We start from the raw sequence: 20,522 nt of genomic DNA, 5'->3' as shown, positions 1-20,522 counted from the left end.
TGGGCTAGAGATGAGCAGTAAGATGGTACAAAAGCAACTACACTGGCAGCAGCAGGGCCAGCAGGGCAGAGACAGGGAAGCTAAACACTACATAGAGCAGCAGAAACTGTGACAGCAAGAAGCTCTTAGAAGACAAATAAATAATCCTACAGTTCTTACCTATCCCCAGATATATCCCTGCATTGCTGACTAATGTAGGAAAATAGGTCGTTACTACTAAAGGTATCCTGTCATAGGCTACAAATTAGATTTGGAATTAGAATTAGATTGACCCTGAGACAAAGAGGGTAAAGGAGATACAAGGTTAAGGAAAAGCAAAGGAAATTCATAACTAAATTTTTAAAAACTTAGTTTTCTTTTTGACTTCTATAACTTCTTTTAAAGTATTTGGTTTTAATATTTTGCTTTTACACAAAACATTTTCATAAGCGACAGAATGTGCCCTAACATCAGAATTTCTATCATTATGAAAGGGGAAGAGGATTGCCTGTTTTTAAGTTGGACAAGTATTTTTGTAAATGAAAACACCAAAATTTGAAAGGCAGAGAGATGGCTCAGTGAGTTAATAAGGTAGTTGCTGCCAAGTCAGGAAACCCAAATTCAACCTACTCGACCCACAAAGTGGAAGGAAAGAACCATTTCCTCAGCTGGGTGGTAGCAATGGAGCACAACTTTAATCCCAGCACTTGGGAGGCAAAGGCAGGCAGATCTCTGTAAATTTGAAGCCAGCCTCCAAAGCTATAGAGATACCCTGTCTTGAAACAAAAACAAAAAACAAGAACCAATTTTCCTCAAGTTGTTCTCTAACCTTCACACATACATTATTTCAAAGGAAACTTAAAGGTTAAAAAAGTACTAATGTAGTAGGACTAGTCCTAATCCTAATATGCATATACATATTTTATTCAACTTATTAATAATAATAACTTCCTTATGAGATGGTTATTACAGTCACCACTTCAGAAATAACAAGATAGATAGAAGACTCTGTGTAGTCCTGGTTGTTCTGGCACTCACTCTGTAGACCAGACTGGCATCGAACTCAAGCGATCCACCTGCCTCTGCTTCTCAAGTGCTCACTGTCCAGCTAAAAATATTTTTAAAAGATTTCAAAGTGTTTTGAACCCTAACATTTATAATCAAACTTTAGATATTTATTTAAAATATTTTAAAGGTTTATCTGTTGAAAATTAAGAATCTGACATACAAAATGGACATGATCACTCCTTGATATTATAAACCCTAAGTATTCCTGTACAATTTCTTGGGTATTGCTAGTATTTTTAAGTAAAAGAAAAAAATTCTAGATGACTAGAGAGATGGCTCTGTAGTTAAGAGTGCTTATTGTTCTTGCATAGGATCCAGGTTCAGTTCCCAGCACCCACATAGTGACTCACAATCACTTGTAACTCACTCTTCTGATTTCCAATGGCTCATGCACAGAAACAGTGTATACACACACACACACAGCCTGAAATTAACTCATAATCTTCTTGTATAACAAATGGATTTACACTAACCTGTAAAGTATAAATTCTCTTGAAAATACTAGATTCTTTGTTTTCCATACTCAGAATATTAGGTTTTTTGTTTTCTATACTCATTTTAACAGAAAATGTTCTGTTTCAATTAATAATGTTCTGTTTCAATTGTCAGGGATGCTATACAGATGTCTCAGTGACTAAGAGCACTGGCTGATCTTCCAAAGGACCAGGGTTCAGGCTCACAGTCATATGTAACTCTAGCTCCAGAGAATCCAACACTCATTCTGACTTTTGAGGACACCAGAAACACCTGGTGCAAACACATATAGGGCAAAAAACCATATACATGAATAAGTCTAAAAAATAATCCATTGGTAAATTCAAATATAGAAACTAAACCAATGCCTTGGATCACCTGCTTTCCTGACATCACATGCACAGATCAAGTTCAAGAATAGAGGCTGCAGAACAAAGCAACAAGCTAGAAGTTACAAGGGCCTGGCTAAGTCATTGCAAATAGCATTTCTGTGACACCAGCGCCAACCTGACGACTGTTCTGTTCTCTCCCTGCACAATGGCATTCATCATCTCACTCAAATCCTTAGCGTTTCTCCTTCCTTTTAAGTCGAAAATACTTTCCCCAACACTCGTACTCTCTTCCTTCACCGCATCCAAGTCACTTCAGTGAAACCCATTCTGAATATCCCAGTGAATTTGTAAATCCACCTTTCTCTCTGGACCCCCATCCTGTAACTTATTTTTAAAATGGAATTGACAGTCAAGTGTGGTGACATGTCCATAATCTAGTACTTGAGAGAATGAGGCAGAAAGATTGTTCCTGAATTTGAAGCTCAGCCAGTCTACATAGTAAGCTCCAGGCCAGGTAAGAACACATAGAGGGAGTCTGTCTCAAAACAAAAAACAAAAAACAAAAAAAAACAAAAAAAAAAAAAAAACAAAAACAAAACAAAACAAACAAAAAAAAAACTAGAGGCTGGAGAGATAGTACTATGGTTAAGAGCACTGGATGCTCTTCTATGGGATCTGAGTTCAATTTCATCACCCACAGTGTGGCTCATAACCATCTGTAACTCAGCTCCTGATGATCTGATACCCTTGCCTGACCTGTGATGCAAAACACACATACATACAAAATTAAAAAACAAAACAAAAAACTTTTTAACTTCATATATAATTTACTTATTTGATAAGTTATTTTTATCTTTCTTGCCACTTCTCCCCCAAAGGAATGCTAAATACCATTTAATGTGCCAACATTAAAAAGTGGTTCTTGGAAAAAGATTATGTGTTATATGTGTTATGTAAATAAATCTAATTCAAGTGCATTGTTAACATGTTCTCTAAAATGTATATTCTCCCATATTAAAAAATTATTACCCCTTTTAAAAAAATAAGATTGAAACTCGGGGCATCATCCTTATACAGCAATAGTTTTTTACTCACTGAACCATCTCTCTAGCTCTCAAGTGGCTCTTAAATATTTCAAACATACATACATACATACATATGGCTTTAATGTCTTTTTCTGCATTATCTACCTGGATTTTTCTAAGAATCAGTCTTGAACTTATCTCACAGTAAAGGTGGATCTCCCTACATCAAAAGAAATGAATTGAAGGTGTATCTTCCCACCTCAATTGATTTAATTAAGAAAAAACCCTCATAGAGTGCCCCAGCCATTTCAGTTTTACTTAATTCCAGTAGACAACTAAGAATAGCCATCAGTATATGTATGTTTTCTTCTTTCTCCAATTAACTGAATCCACTTGGAGGCTTTTTCTTGGTCCAAACAAAAAGAAAAGTGCTTACATTTATCCATGTTTTTTTTTTAAGTTGGTTTTTCCTCTTTTTTTTTTTTTAAGATTTTATTTATTTATTATGTATGCCAGAAGAGGGCACCAGATCTCATTACAGATGGTGTGAACCACCATGTGGTTGCTGGGAATTGAACTCAGGACCTATGGAAGAGCAGTCAGTGCTCTTAACCAATGAGGCATCTCTCTAGCCCACATTTTTCCATCATAGAGCGAACAGTTCCAGGTAGTTAATGATCCTATCTTTTGCTTCATGGAGCAGCGAATTACTCCATTTTCTCAGACTTCTACTCCCATAAAATGGACAGTTCATACTAAAGTTTTCCCTGCTTTATCTTCAGTTCTGTGTTCATTCATTACTTTACAAAATAAAATTTGTTACAGTGTAAATAAGATAGTAAGTTACTTGCTCACTGTCACTCATAACTCACTGTATTGTACATTATATTAGTAAACTGTTATGTACTCTTTAAGCTTATTGAAAGCAGACTCCTATCACAGACTCAAGCAGGTTTACTTCAAGTATCCTCTAAGACTCTCTGTCCTGAGGCAGGCTGCCCCTCGTGGCTCTATAATGGGGAGAGGAAAACCACCAGACAGCCAGGAGCATTTAAAACATGAGAACAGCTAGAAAAAATATTATTTTCAATTGAGGTTACTATTGTTTATTCCAGATTATAAAAGACCTCCTGCAGTGAGTCCAGGAGTGGTGGTGGCACAGGTCTTTAATTAAAGCACTTAGAAGACAGAGGCAGGTAGACCTTGAACACTTAGTGGGCAGCAGATTTATCAGTATAAATAAGACCCTGTCTCAAAACAAAACAAGCAGCTGTACACTGAGTAATGGGAAACTTAACCAGGAAGAGAAAATTTAACCTGAAAATCCAGCTGACTGCCAGTTTCTGCTGTCCATTTCATGGATGTTTCTAAGTGCCCAGTATGATGACATTATCTGTTGCTATGTGTTTTTTTACATAGAAGTCTTACCTAAGGGGATACTCTGCTCTATCTGAGAATCTAGATCAGGAACTGACTGCCTCTGCTGGGCTTCTCTAGTAACTCTGCTAAACATTTGTAAGCCTCAACTTGATGATGTTGCCTGTTTACTCTCTCAGTGAGGCTACTCTACTCAGATTTGATGACATTCTGCCTGATTTGATGACATTTTGCTACTTATCTGCTGTTTCTATAAATCTACCACTTGCTAATGATTCTTTTATTTTTGTCTAATAAACTCATTCATTCAAAACAGAAATATGACGATTATAAATCATCCTCTGGATGACACAGTACACTTAAAATGCACTGTTCTTCTTAAGAATAAATACAAAGCTGAAAGGGCTAAAATGCAAAACAGCATCAAGCATTTTAAAGTTATTAAAATAAAAATGAGGCATTTTAATCAACTTATGGAGCACATTTCCTTTTATTTCCTTTCTCTCTCTCTCCCTGGTTCATCCACAACAGGGATTTGAGTCTAGGACCTCATTAATATTAGGCAAACAACCTGCCCTCACCTGCTTCTTGTGACAAGGTCTTACCAAGTAGCTACAGCTGTCCAAACTCTCTCAAGGCCAGGTGGACCCAGAACTTGAGATTTGTTTGCTTCATTCAATCCCAGGAATATCATGGGTTGTAGCCCGATGCAACAAGTAAATTTCTGCATCACATTACAGTGCAATAAAATCTAAAAGTGAGACAGTTCATCTAATAAAGCCATATATACAGTCCATCTAACTGGAATTTTCTGAAAAGTAAATGGGAAAAAGGTGAATTCTATAATCTTCAGATACTGACAATTATTTTTAACAGTTAATAGTGAATGATTTAAAAACAACTCTCCTTCCAAGTAGTAGTGGTGCACGCCTTTAATCCCAGCACCTGTGAGGCAGAGGCAGGCAGATTTCTGAGTTCGAGGCCAGCCTGGTCTACAACAGGAGTTCTAGGACAGATACAGGTATCACTTTCTTGAAAAGCAAAAATAAAAACAAAATCTCCTAAAAAAAAAATAAAACCTCACCTGTATTTCTAAGAATCACAAACTTACATATACTATTGCAGTTAATGATCTACATTCAGTCATTAAGCTCAAGAAATACAAATACCAGGAACTCACACATACTTGACCCTGAGAAGAAAGTTTTTCAGGTATTTTAATCTACTAATGAGTTAGCCTTCTCAAATAAATACCCCTTCTCCCTTCTTCCTTCCCTTGAAGGCAGAACCTTATTATATACCTGACCTTAAATTTACTACCTCTCTAGGCCTGGCTAGCTTTGAACTTACAAATCTCCTGCTTTGTTCTCTTTTTCCCTTTATTTTTTTTTTTAACTGTTGAAAGCTACTAATTTCATCTCTTTTCAAAACTGCCTTGGAAAAAAACTGAATATGAAAGAATACTGTTACAGCTCAATTTAAAAACTGGAGGGGTTGCCAGGCGGTGGTGGCATACACCTTTAACCCCAGCACTTGGGATGCAGAGGCAGGCGGATCTCTGTGAGCTCCAGGCCAGCTTGGTCTACAAGCACTAGTTCCAGGACAGCCTCCAAAGCCACGGAGAAACCCTGTCTGGAAAACAAAACAAAACAAACAACCCCCCCAAAAAAAACCCAAACTGGAGGGGCAGAGACTGGTGGTGGTACATGCCTTTAATCCCAACATTCAGGAAGTAGAAGCAGGCAGATCTCTGTGAGTTAGAGGCCAGTGAGGTCTAAAGAGGGAGTTCCAGGGCAAGAACAAAACAACAACAAAACAACCAAAAAAACCCCAAAAGACTAGAGGGGCTCAGAGTTTCAGAGAATTTTCTTATCGTGAAAAATTTGATTCCCAACACTACAAAACAACAACAAAAAAATTCAGCACGGGAAAATTACAACTGGGACTGACAAGATGACTTAATGGAAAAGGCACTTGCCACCAAGTCTGACAACTTAAGTTTGATCCCTGGGACCCAGGTAGAAGAAGGAACAAAACTCTCACAAGCTGCCCTATACTTACCTCCACACCTATGCTGTGGCCTACCTGTGCCACACAAACACACAGACACACACTCAGAAAATAATACATAGTAGAATATGATTCAAAAATGGCAAAATATACTAAATAAAGACTGGGGTCATTTTCTTTGGAATCCACAACCAAGTAACTTACTTACTTTTTCCTTTTATAGTCCTGATATCCTAAATAAAACAGTGCCACCAAGTGGTATAGCATAATAATAAAGTTAAGGAGAAAGCAAAACCAAACCAAACCAAACTCTGATTATTATCAGTTTTAAATTTAGTGAGGGAGGAAATCCAGCTGGACCTTTAATTCCAGCACTTGTGAGGCAGAGACAGGTGGAGCTTTGTAAGTTTGAGGCTAGCCTGGTCTACATATTGAGTTTCAGAACAGTCAAGGCTACAGAAAGACCCTGTCCAACAAAACACCCATTCTAGAATCAAGTGTAAAATTTACATGTAAAGAGTGGTGTGTTTATATGACTCTAAGGCTATTCTTCACATCTACCTCCCAAATATTTGTTACTCTAAGTGGATTTAAAGTAACTTAAAAAAAAAAAAAAGACAACAACAAAACAAAAAAACAACCATATGGTATAGCAGTAATTAAAATGAGGAAAAAAGATTTTTTTTTTTTTTTTTGAGGTAGGGTTTCTCTGTGTAGCTTTGTAGACTAGGCTGGCTTCAAACTCACAGAGATCTGCCTGCCTCTGCCTCCAGAGTGCTGGGACTAAAGGTGTGCCCCACCACTGCTCAACAGGAAAAAAGATTTTTTTAAGGTACTTTCCCTGATTCACACTTTAAATTCAAAAACTAGCTTAGGGAAGTAAATGGTCTTTAGGATGATGAAAACATTGCATAACTTGATCTGAGTGGTAGACAGTATATTTAAAGATTAAATATTCTCTATATGTAGTGTGGCTATTACAAATTAACTATAAAATAATATGCAAATACCTAGGAAAATTTATAGATTTCATTTCTGAGGAGTCCTTCAAATTAATAAGCTAAGAGATATAACAGCAGCCCTTAGCAATGCTTTAACCACAATGTGCAAACAAAACTGAGATATAACCCTGTTTCAGCTCACATCTTTAATTGTAAAAAATGAGGCAGTGGGGCTCACATCTTTAATCCCAGCACTTGGGAGACAGAGGCAGGTGGATCTGAGTTCAAGGTTAGCCTGGTTTACAGAGTGAGGTCCAGGATAGTCAGGGCACACAGAGAAACCCTGGGGGGGGGGGTTTGTAAAAAAATGAACTATATTAAACTTAAAATTTTTTGGCCTACACATTACACCAAGAAAATACACAGACAACTCAGAAAACAATAACAACAACAAAACACTCCAGGATCTGATGAAGGGATAGTACTCTGAATATCATTAAAAAGAAGACAAATAACAATTAAAAGGGGGAGGGAGAGAGAGAGGGAGGGAGGGAAGGATCTGTTGGTAAAGTATTTGCCTAGCATGCCTGAAGCTCAAGGTTTAATCTCCAGCTCTATATGAAACTAGGTATGCTGGCACATGTTCAAGTAAGAGTCCAAGTTCATTCTTGACTTCTTAGCAAGTTCAACAACAGCCTGCGCTATTCATTCTTGACTTCTTAGCAAGTTCAAGAACAGCCTGCGCTACAAAAGGCCCTACTACCTCAAAAGAAAAACAAAACAAAAAAACAAAAGTACAAGTGTGTATATGTATGTTGAATTGACATTGTTCCAAAGTTAAACAAATGGTCAACAAGTTATAAGAAAAAAAAAAAGTACCACTAGCCATTAGGCTATATAGCAACAAATCCATGAGTGCTGCTATGGTGCTCTGCATCTGTGTTCTCAGAACTTAGAAGGCAAAGGGAAGTAGATCCCTTGACTCTCCACAAGTTCAAGACTAGCATGGTCTACACACATACACACATACAGACACACACACAGAATGAGGCTCACTTCATAGTCACTATTATGGCTGCAATGTAAAAACTGTAACAACTGTGGGCAAAAATGTAGAGAAACTAGGTTGCAGATAGTGAGATGGCTCAAGGACTGAAGGAGCTTGACACTAAGCCTGATAACCTGAGAACTAGCTCTTCAAAACTTATCCTCTGACCGCCATGAGTGCAGTAACTTACACACACACACACACACACACACACACACACACACACTAACCAACTTCAAAAATGTGATTTTAAAAAATTTAAGCAAAGAAACTACATCTTTCACATTTTGCAAGTGGGGATGTAAGACAGTACAGCCTGTGTGAAAATAACTAATAAATAATGGAGTTACTGTATAATTTAGCAGTTCTACTTCAAGGTATACAACTAAGAACTAAAATAGATGTCTATATCAATATTACACAAACAATCAAAAAAGCATTATTCCTAATAGTAAAAACAAACGTACAAATAATCAAACTAATATAGCATCAACTAACAGACAGACAAAATATGGTTGCTGAAAAACAATGGGACACTACTGCTTTACAGAAAGGATTGAAGTGTAGGTCCCTACTAGGAAATTTGTATATCTTGGAAAACACTATGCTAAAGGCAACTCAGGCATAAGGGGTCATATACTGTTATGATTCTACTTAAAAAGTAATGTCCAGTACAGACAGAACAATACAAACAGAGCAGACTTGTAGTTCCTTAGGACTGCAGAAAGAGACAGAGAGGAAACTGCTATGGTCACAAGTTCTTCTTTTAGAATATGAAAGTGTTGTAAACAAATTTCAGTGGTTGCATATCCTTACAGTCCCAAATCACATACTTAAGTGAATTACCTCTCTACAGAGCTCTCTTTTTTTGGGGGGGGTTGTCAGCCATATATTTACACCTTGAAAGATGTATTTACTTTTATTTCATGAGCACTGGTTGGTGTTTTGCCTGCATTTATGTCTGTGTAAAGATCTCTGGGTATGTCTGTGGATCTCCTGGAATTGAAGTTACAGACAGCTGGGAGCTGCTATGTGGGTGCTAGGGTTCTCCGGAAGAGCAGCCAATGCTCTTAACTGCTGAGCAATCTCTCCAGGTACCAAAGTTCTTATTTAAAAGAGAAAAGAAGGCTAAAAGTCCTTAAGAGCTAAGAAACTGTATAGACTGGATAAAACAGCTAAGCTCGATACCTTGATCCACATATAACCTATGGACTCACAGTTATAGTAAAATAATTACTAAACAATCTATTCTGGTTTTGCTAGCATACCTTTGGCCAGGTCAGGTTAGATGAACAGAATCCCAGACACAGCAGAGAACAGACACTCTGTAGGACACCTCCGTCTTTAGGGAGGAGGATGAAAAAAATGCCACAGAAAGCAAGAGCATTTTAAAGCAGGAGGCTCAAAGAAGAGTTATGCATGGATGATGACTAAGTCAGGATTCTAAACAGACAATAAAAACAATTTCCTTGCTCTTTCAAGTGTGTTCAAGTCAATCTTATATGATCCAGATAGCTCAAAGAGTATTTTTACCCCAACACTTCTTAGCCAGAATAGTCTAAACCAGCTCATACTAAATCCTATTCTCTTGTGTTCTTTTCCCCTCCCCGATACACACACCCACCTTTGAGGGTTACCAGTTATGCCTCTAATTCAAGGGATAAAGAAATGTTTCTGAACTTATGGGAATGAGGAGACTGAGAATGGAATGATAGGAGACGGGTGAATGCTTTTAGTTCTAGCATCACTAGAGACCAAGTCATCTTCAGAGACAATCCAAATTGTACATGTATCATAGAAAGATGCAGAATTTCTAGAAAACATTATGTCACCATATGTCAAAACCACAAAACAGCTAGATTCACACTCAAAGGCCAAGAAATATATGAAGTTAACAGAAAAGAAACAAAATAAATGAAATAGCCCCAAAGAAGGGTTAAATAAAATAAATAAGTCAAAAATTAATAGTAAATCAATAGAATTAATGATAAATATAAAAGCTAGGAAAAGTTTTAGTAGGGGGGGAACCAAGATGACAAGCCACTAGCTCATATAAACAAGAAGAGAAAAAGGAAGTATAAATATAGCTTTGTCAGTAACAGGAAAAGGCTGGAAAGCCCAAAATGGTTAAATATGGTACATCCATGAAGACAAGTACTGCATATAGCCTTATAAAAATGAACAAGGGAGACATTTTCATACTGATGGAAGGCATACATAAGAGATTGCCCTCTGTGTAAAAAGGAAGAAGTAGGAAGCTAAACTTGTATTTTCTTGTATATGCAAAAGAAACCTGAGGAGGATATAACTAAGAATTAAGACAGTGATCTTTCCACTACAGACATGGAAACTGGGTAAATAGGGAGATGAGGGATACTTTTTACTAAAACATATCTTAGGCTTCTGGTATTGAGAAGATGAGAGGGTGAGTGTGTGTGTGATTGTGTGTGTGCTTTTGTTGAGACAGGGTTTCTCTGTGTTAACAGCCTTGGCTGTCCTAGAACTTACTTTGTATACCAAGCTGGCCTAGAACTCACAGAGATCCTCCTGCCTCTGCCTCCTGGGATAAAAGGTGTACACCACCATGCCCAGAGTAACTTATCTTTAACAGCATGTGAAAAAAGGACGGCTGTTTGGCAAGACATCCACTGTGATAAGGCTTAAAGGTGAGTCTATCTATCAGAAACATTCTAGATTTGCTTTACTCACCCATTCTTTGTATAGCGAATTCCTCAATATGGCTATTAAACAATCCTTAGTTTCATACAGCCCTCTCTACTTGCCCTAGACAAAATCTCCAAATTCCACTTGCTCTGTATTTCAAAGTATGTCATGCTTTTCTCTTGTTGATAATATAACTTGGAATTATTCATCTATATTCCTTCCAAATTTTAAGCTCTACACAAAAACAAAATCAACCTGTTCATATAATATTTTATCTTCTGTAATAATCACAGGCATAGCTGACCATTAATTATTTAGTGATTGGATTTTAGAACACACCTTCATTTTTCTATGTTTAAATAATCAACTTAAATTATCATATTAAACCTTTAAGATAATATTAGATACAAAGTCTACTTCTCACAGGTTTTTTTGTTTGTTTTGTTTTGTTTGTCAAGAGAGGGTCTCTCTGTGTAGCTTTGGAGCCTGTCCTGGCACTCACTCTGTAGACTAGGCTGGCTTCAAACTCGCATAGATCCACCTGCCCTTGCCTCCCAAGTACTGGGATTAAAGGTGTGCACCACCACTACCTGGGTATTTCTCAGGGTTTTAAGATGTTACATAATTTTTTTTAAAATATTTGAGACAGAAGCTCATGTATCTCAGGTTGGCCTGGAATACTATATTTGTCTGAAAATGACCCTTACCTTGTAAATTCCTACCATTTTCAAGTCTATGTTTCTATCAGAATGGAACTATTACATCTTTCTACTCATGAGTTATACAGATAAATGTAGCTCTAAAAGAACAAAGGATAGAACTTGGGAGTTGGCTCACTTGGTGAAGTGCCTGCTGCATAAACACGAGGAGCTAAGTTTCACCCTCAGCACTCATGTAAACAAGGGGTGCTTTGGCATAGACCAATAATTCCAGCACTAGGGAGGAAGGAGACAGGAGGATTTCTGGCACTCACTAGCAAGCCAGTCTTGTAGAATCTGAGCTCAGGATTTTGTGAGAAATCCTGCTTCAAAAGAAAAGAAAGAAAAAGGAAAAGAAAAAACAAACAAACAAAAACCAGGTAGAGAGTGATTTAAGGATGTCAACCTCTGGCTTCCACATGTGTGCACATATACATACAATAATAACAGCAAACAATTTTTAAAGATTCTTTTCTTTTTGTCTGATTTAGGAGGAGGCACCAGTATACAAAGAAGAAAGTTGGTCTTTTATAGGTAAGCCCAAATATCTAAGATATTTGGGGAAAACTGTAGCTTATTCATCAATTCAGGGTATATATTATTCCTATTCATCTGTATGAAAACAGAACCTCACAGTAAAGCCTTAATATTGGCAACATTTTTCTCTTACTTGTACATAAGATAATGATACACATTAATTGGAAGCACCTTAAATTTGATAAAGTATGCCTTTAATGCCAGCACTCAGGAGGCAGAGTGAGAAGAATCTCTGTGAGTTCAAGGCTAGCCTGGCTCTACAGACTGAGTTCCAAGACAGCCAAGACTACACAGAGAAACCCTGTCCCAAAAAAACAAAAATCAAAACCAAACAAATTGATAAAGTATACAATTTCATATATTTTTAAATATATTTATTTTGATTTTATGTGCATTGATGTTTTACTTGAGGGTATGTCTGTGTCAGGGAGTGAGAACCCCTGGGAACTAGAACCACAGATAGTCTTGAGCAGTCATGTATGTGCTGGGAATTGAACCCAGATCTTTTGGAAGAGCAGCTTAACTCCCTTAACTGCTGAGTCATTTCTCCATCGCCCTCTGCCATTTAATATCTAATGACTAAAGATAATATCAAGTCATCTCTCTAAATTACATTACTTATTAATTAGTATCAATTACTATCTCACTGTATTAGCATTCCTTCTCCCTCCCAACTGTTAAAATGAAACACACACACACACACACACACACACACACACACACACACACACACAAACAGGCTCATTAACACTGCTACGAAAATATTTTTAAAATGATAAAGAGGGGGGGCTGGAGAGATGGCTCAGAGGTTAAGAGCACTGGCTGGTCTTCCAGAGGTCCTGAGTTCAATTCCCAGCAACCACATGGTGGCTCACAACCATCTGCAATTCAATCTGGTGCCCTCTTCTGGCGTGTAAACAGAACACTGTATATGTAATAAATACGTAAATCTTAAAAAAAAAAGAGAACAGTTTTTAAAAAAAATGATAAAGAGGGGCTGGAGAGATGGCTCAAAGGTTCAGAGCACTGGCTAGTCTTTCAGAGGACCTGGGGTTGGTCCTAGCACCCATTCATGACAGCTCACCACCATCTCTAACTCCAGTTCCAGGGGATCCACTACCTCTTCTGGTCTCTATGGGTACACGTACATATACAAGTTCAGACATACATGCAAGCAGAACACTCATAACCCATAACAAAAGAAAACAAATACTTTTTAAAAAAAAAACGAAAAAATTAAGTAGGGATTTGGTTTCACAGAGAAATTTTAGCAGTACTAAATTAACTCTAGTTTCTATGTATCAACAGATCAGAAAATCTTCAATAAAGTCCTTATCTTTGGGGGCAAGAAATAATCTTAGCTACACTGTAAGCTATCACAGCAGTTAACAAACATTTTTCCTTTTAGATTCATTTATTCTATTTAACATGTATGAGTATTGCCTACATGCATGTATTATGACCACAAGTGTGCCTAGTGCCCACCAATGTCATGGCAGAGTCAGGCATTAGATTAGATGCCCTGGAACTGAGGTTACAGACATTCATAAACTACTATGTGGGTGCTGGGAATCACACATGGGTTCTCCTGCATAAAACAAGTCCTGCTTTAACCACTGAGTTATCTCTAACCCCAACAAATTTCCTAATTTTATATTGAACAGAAATGACCAGGCACAGTGGCCACACTCATAATCATTTTGTGCAGAAGTTTAAATCAGGAGAAATTCAAATTTGAGGTAGACATATAAAGGTCAGCCTCAATATTTAAGATCTTGTCTCACAAGAGAAAAAGAATCCGAGAAAAAGAATCTAATAACAGAAATGGACCTTCTTTAGATCTTGGTAAAAAGTCTGAAAAGTTCTGATAGATATAGGTAGAGATTTTCATTTAGCATAACAGAGCATCAAAATTCTCTCTGCATTATGTAACTGAGTGTCAAGTTACTAACAACATCATTATTAATGTAGCTTTCAATTTTACTGAGTGAAATCTCTAGGCAGGTTATCTCTTCTCTAACATTATAACTCAGACAACTAGATAATTTCCATTTAAGCTTAAGAATTACATATACTAAATTACCATATCTATACAAAATATAAATTCTTCCCCAAAAAACCTACATAATTTGATTTGCCCCCCCCCAGAGGGGGAAAATAAAAGCCAATTAACTATTGCTTCCAGCCATTACTGAGTTTATTATTTGAGGTTTTTTGTTTTGTTTGCTGTTTTTGAGAGAGGGTCTCTCTCTCTCTCTACACAGACCTGGCTGTCCTGGAATTCATTGTGTAGACAAAGCTGACCTTGAACTGAACTACCTGCCTCTGCCTCACAGTGCTGAAATTAAAGGTGTGTACCAATCAAGATACCTAGTCGTTTTTTGTTTCGTTTTGGGTTTTATTTTGGGTTTTTTTTTTTTTTGAGACAGGATCTCACTATATAGACCAGGCTGGCCTTGAACTCATAGAGGCCCACCTGCCACAGCCTTGGTGTACCAGGATTAAAGGCATAAACCACCAATCCCAGCCTCCTTTGTTTTCTTGAGGTAAGAATCTCAACTGCATAGCCCACGCTGTCCTCAAATATTCGATCCATGATTTCAGCCTCCTCCTGAGTGCTGAGATTACAGTATGCAGCACCACATACACCAAGTTATCTTTATTACTAAATATTTCTCTTAAAATAGCATGTGTAAATATTAAAAAAAATATTTCCATCAGAATAAAACAATACAAAAATTAATAAAAGTCCTAGGGATATGCTAATAATAATACCTACTGAACTAATAAAACTAAGTCAGAGTGATCATTTTAAAGAAATAATAAGAATGCTGATCTTACATTACTACCAACAAATTACTATTTCAAATACTGACCTTTGTCTAGGAACTATGAAGAGTGCCCGTACCAACTTCTTCCTGTTTGCTTTTGTGTTCATGTTCATGCAAAAATCCATGGCTGCCTAAAGGAAAAAGAACAATTTATTTTCTTTAAAAAAAACAAAACAAAACAAAACTCCTTGACATAGCTACTGAAAGTAGAAACCCTAAGTCAATTTTTTATGTTCTTAAACATCCCAAAATAGTTTTTTTTTTTTTTTGGTTTTTCGAGACAGGGTTTCTCTGTATTGTTTTGGAGGCTGTCCTGGAACTCGCTCAGTAGACCAGGCTGGCCTCGAACTCACAGAGATCCGCCTGCCTCTGCCTCCCGAGTGCTGGGATTAAAGGCGTGCGCCACCAACGCCTGGCTCCCAAAATAGTTTTTAAGACACTAGTATTTTAAACAATAAGCACATTCCAAACTGTAAGATCATTAAGCCTAAAAGTCCTTTCTTTCTAGAAGTCTAAAAATATATATTCCTACTTAAAAAAAAAATACTACTTTGTATTGGGAATAGAATTTAAAGGCAGCTTCAAAACCTCCCATGAGTATTCGGCAAGTAACTCTAAAGTTCAATCTGTGTCTAAAAAAAGCTAAATCAGTACTAGGATAACGAGTTTATGCTGCAATTCAGTGGTAGAATGCTTGCTTCGTATGTGGGAGGCTCTGGGTTGCGTCAAGAATATTTAACACAAGTAAAGAAAGCTACTAGGACAATCAAAACACAGTATTTTAGAAACTAAACTCAGACTAGTATTTCATCAATTCCCTTAATATAAACACAAAAAGAAAAGCAAGAAAAGATTTACATTCTAGAAAGTTCTTGGAAAATAGAAACATTAGTTAGCTGGTACTATTGTCCCTGAGTATCCACAAGGAGATTGGTTCCACAAATCTCCCAGAATATGCAAATGCACAAGTGTTCAATTTGCTTATGTAAAATAGCACAGTGCTTGCATGTAGTTTAGGCATACCTTCCCATATACTTTAAGTCATCTCTAGATTATAAATGTATTATAAATATAATAATGTCAACCTAAAAAAAGTGTATTATTCAGGACAGATGTAGTTCGCCCCCAACAAATATTTACTACCTATGGTTGGCTGAATCTATAGAGGTGGAACCATCCAATAATGGGATGCCTGTACTTACCTTCTATACCTATCTAAACGAATTTCAGGAAAAATAGACAAGGTAATAAAGACTTTTCTTGTGTAGTCCTGGCTGTCCTCAAGCTCCGCAATGTACCTGCCTCTACCTCATGAGTGCTGGGATTAAAGGTGTGTATCACCCACTGCCCACCTAAGACTTTTCTTACCATAACTATCAAAAGTTAGTTGGACACACACAGAAAGCCGTGTGAAAAGTGTTCTACATGGGGGCTAGCAAGATAGCTAAAAAGGATAAGACACTTTCTGACAAGCCTGACAAGCTGAGTTTAATCACCTGACCTAACACACAGAAGAGAATCAATTTCCATAAACTAGCCTCTAAATTCCCTGGAGCAGTATGGGCTCTATTTCTCTGTCTCTGTGTGTCTTCTCTCTCTCTCTCTCTCTGTCTCCTCTGTCTCGTCTCCTCTCCCTCCCTCCCTCCCTCCCTTCCTCCCTCCCTTCCTCCCTCCCTCCCTCCCTTCCTCTCTCTCTCATACATACTAAATAAATATAACAAAAATTTTAATGTTCCACATATCAGAAACTAAGTACAAAATGTCAATATCTAGTACACACAGAGTTTATGTGAAATGAATAAAAACACTCGAGTAGAAAAACTACCAGAATCAATATATTTGAAGATATCTTTAAAAACAAGAATTCGGGTATGGTGGCAGACACCGGTATACTCAAGAGACAAAGGTAGGCAGGGAAAATTCCAGGCCAGTCAGTGCCTGCAATAAGGATAATGTGAAGCATGTAAGGTAGTCATATTTGTTTGTTTCATGACAACTCACTAAGCAGCTTTTTAAAAACTTGCTTCAAATGCTCAAGTAAAATGCAACTCAATAAGCAATGTTTTGCTTTAGGCAAAGATAAATTTTCTCACCATCAAATTCATGGGGAAAAATGAATGGCATTCTTCACAGAAGTCACTTAAGAAAATTCTTAACTTTAGGATAAATGGTATGTAATTATAGGGTATGAGAAAAACTAAAAAGTCAAAAGGGAATTGCTTATGAGTGAACATACATAAAAGTGAATATACATAAAACCTCCTGTGAAGGAAACAACATATGAACCAAGTAGGCTCACAATGCATTTTAATAGACAATGAGTGACCCATGTCTGGGCATAGTTTTCCATCAGCAGATTTCAGAACAATAACACAGTAACTAGGGAACACAAACATTTTTGATTTACCTAAGACTAGAGAAACTACAGAAAACAATAAAAACAAAAAGATGAGATGACTCAGCAACTAAGAACACTGGTTGCTCTTTCAGAGGACCTGGGTTCAATTCCTAGCACCCATAAGGAGGTTTACAACTATCTGTAATTGCTGTTGTGAGCATTTGACAGCCTTTTCTGGCCTCTGAGAGTACCAGGCACACACACGGTACACAGACATATTTGTGGGCAAAATACCATACACATAAAAACAAGTAAATCTTTAAAAAAAAAAGAAAATTAAAGAAAAAGATAAGAATGATTGCCAGAATCAATAAAACTTAAAACCTTTCTCATTATTATATACACTGGCCAATGAATCTGAGGGTAAAGGCACTTTCCATCAAGTCTGACCTGGCTTCATCTACAGAATCCACAATACAGGAGAGAACCAACCCTTACAGCCAAATAGGTGCATGGCAAAAGTGCAGGCACACACTTCCACTCACGCAAACACACACACACTAAATAAATAAATGTTTAAAAAACAAAAAAAGAGGGAGGGACTCTCCAGATGGCTCAGTGGTTAAAAGCACTTCCTGTCCTTCCAGAGTACCCAAGTTCCAAGTGCGGGGGGGGGGGGGGTGGCAATGCACAAATGCCTTTAATCCTAGCACTCAGAAGGTAGATCTCTGAGTTGGAGGACAGCCTGGTCTACAAAGAGTTCCAGGACAAACAGGGCTACACAGAAAAACACTGTCTCAAAATAACAACAACAAAAAATTCAGAGTACTCAAGTTTCATTCCCAGAACCCATTTTGCATCATTAACAACTACCTGTAATTCCAGATGCAGGGGCTCTGACTCCCCCTTCTGGCTCTCATAGGCACCAACAAACATTAAATACATTCACACACACATAAAACTAAATCTAATCTAAAAAGCAAAAATTACTGAAATAAAACATCTCTGACTGAGATAAGAACTAATTTATGGGGCTGGAGAGATGGTTCAGTGGTTGAGAGCACTGGCTGTTTTTCCAGAGGACCTGGGTTCAATTCTCAGCACTTACATGGCACATAAAAATAAACCATTGAAAATTTTTTAAAGAACTAATTTATTAGCCGGGCATTGGTAGTGCACACCTTTAATCCCAGCACTCGGGAGGCAGAGGCGGGCAGATCTCTGTGAGTTCCAGGGCAGCCTGGTCTACAGAGCAAGTTCCAGGACAGCCTCCAAAACAATACAGAGAGACTCTGTCTTGGAAAACCAAACCAAAAAAAAAAAAAAAAAAAAAAAACCCAACAACAACAAAATACCTAATTTACTCCTTATGGCTAGGAGAATTAAAACCTTGGAAAATATTCATAGTCAATAACACCATATATACACAAACAATTTTACATTATTCATTAAATATGAATGGTACATGGATCCTACTGTCCTTCATCCTTGTTATTTGAAAGTTGAAAAAAATCAGACTAAGGCAGACTAAGGCTGGAAAGATGCCTCAGGGAGTAACAGCTCGTGATACCAAGTCTGATGATCTGAGATTGGTCGCCAGGACCCACATGGAAGGAGAGAATCAACTTCCAAAGTTTCCCTCTGACCTCTACATGCATGCCATAGCATTTGTGTGCCCACACATGCAAACAAAATAAAAACATATACAGAAAATGTGTTTAAAAGACCTATTTCTTGCCTATTCGGAGTAAAAGAACTGATATTTAGAACCCTGTAAGGAATTCTAATTGGCAACAATACAATAAAGACAGAGGCACATCAAGTATTTTTATCTTGTCAGTACAAATTAAGTTCCATAACAAGGGGGAGGAACCCCTACCCACATTTCAAAGTCACACGTGAATTAATATAAACACGTAGCACAACACATAAAATCAGGTATTTGGATCATGTATGAATTCTACCTATGTAATCTTGAAAACCTCTTACATTCACATCTATAAAGCAAAAGCACAGACTTAGATCCATATGAAAAACTCTGGCTTTATAAACATTTGTGGTTAAATATACAGCTTAAGTTTATTTATAGCTTCATAAAATCATTGAATTACATTTTTAAAAGTCTTACACTTTTCTGCCTAATTGCCAAATATTTTTCCTTCTTCAGCCATTTGGCCCTTTAGCAGCAACTATGAAAGAATTCCTCTCAAGAGGAAGTAATGGTCCAGTGGAAGTGGCTCCAATTGCTCATCGATCTGGCTCCCAGAAAGCTATCTCAGAATATATTGGAAATGGCTCTAATACCAAGTCAAGAACTTAGGGAGTACAGCTTGAAAGTTGTAGTAATTTTGTAACTAATACACATTACTGTTGAGCTTCTTCATCTGCAGCTTTATGCTAATACCAATATGTGGGGTGATGGAAAGCAGGAATGTCAAAATATTGTTCTCATTCTGGAATCACAGCCAAAAAAATATATCAAGTTAGCAGGGGACAGATTCAGTCATCTTCTAAATGTAACAGACAGAAGGGACCTGTGGAGGAGGCTATTAGGGAAAAGGAAAAGAAGACAAGGAACCATGGCAGTTATGGTTGCTGTGTGGTGTGGGGAGGAAGATGTTGGTAACAGCTGCTATCAGCCTCACAGATTCAAAACTTACTCAGTGCTACTAAGCACAGATTGTTCACAATATAAACAGGTAACCAATTTAATGCCTATTCCAATGGAAAGCCATCATAAACAAGCTTTCAAGACCTGTATCCTTTTTTTTTTTTTTAAGTTTTTCAAGACAGGGTTTCTCTGTATTGCTTTGGAGCTTGTCCTGGAACTCTATCTGTAGACCAGACTGGCCTCAAACTCACATAGATCCACCTGCCTCTGCCTCCCAAGTGCTAGGATTAAAGGTGTGCACTATCAACACCTGGCTTTCAAGACCTGTATCTTGTGTGAGAAATATGTAAATTGTAAGAGTGTACAGCTTTTGTCTCAGTTTATGTCTCTATTTACTGGATTCATTTACAGAAGGCATATACAGGTCTCAGTGAAAGAAAAATAAGAGAAGCAACTGAAAGATCAGATAATACAGTTTATGCCAGCTACATACAAATGACGATGCACAGCTTATGAACAACTAGAGTAGAAAAGTATTTCAGATTAGGAGGGATGCTTCCTCTCTACATCAGTGAGAGTTCTCAGGACA

The 20,522-nt window shown here is 37.4% G+C and overlaps 1 protein-coding gene across 1 annotated transcript in view; it reads right to left on the bottom strand.

The window, feature by feature from the left end:
- Upf2 (UPF2 regulator of nonsense mediated mRNA decay) overlaps nucleotides 1–20,522 on the bottom strand; it is a 101,230-nt gene that overhangs the window by 45,736 nt on the left and 34,972 nt on the right. Inside the window, 1 exon segment of the mRNA XM_040755526.1 lies at nucleotides 15,030–15,115. Coding sequence (XP_040611460.1) covers nucleotides 15,030–15,115 — 86 coding nt within the window.

This window comes from Mesocricetus auratus, unplaced genomic scaffold, assembly GCF_017639785.1.
Source record: "Mesocricetus auratus isolate SY011 unplaced genomic scaffold, BCM_Maur_2.0 Super-Scaffold_100013, whole genome shotgun sequence".
Classification (NCBI taxonomy): Eukaryota; Metazoa; Chordata; class Mammalia; order Rodentia; family Cricetidae; genus Mesocricetus; species Mesocricetus auratus.
Note: the sequence above shows the minus strand (reverse complement) of the source record. Positions and strands in the feature narration are given on the sequence as shown.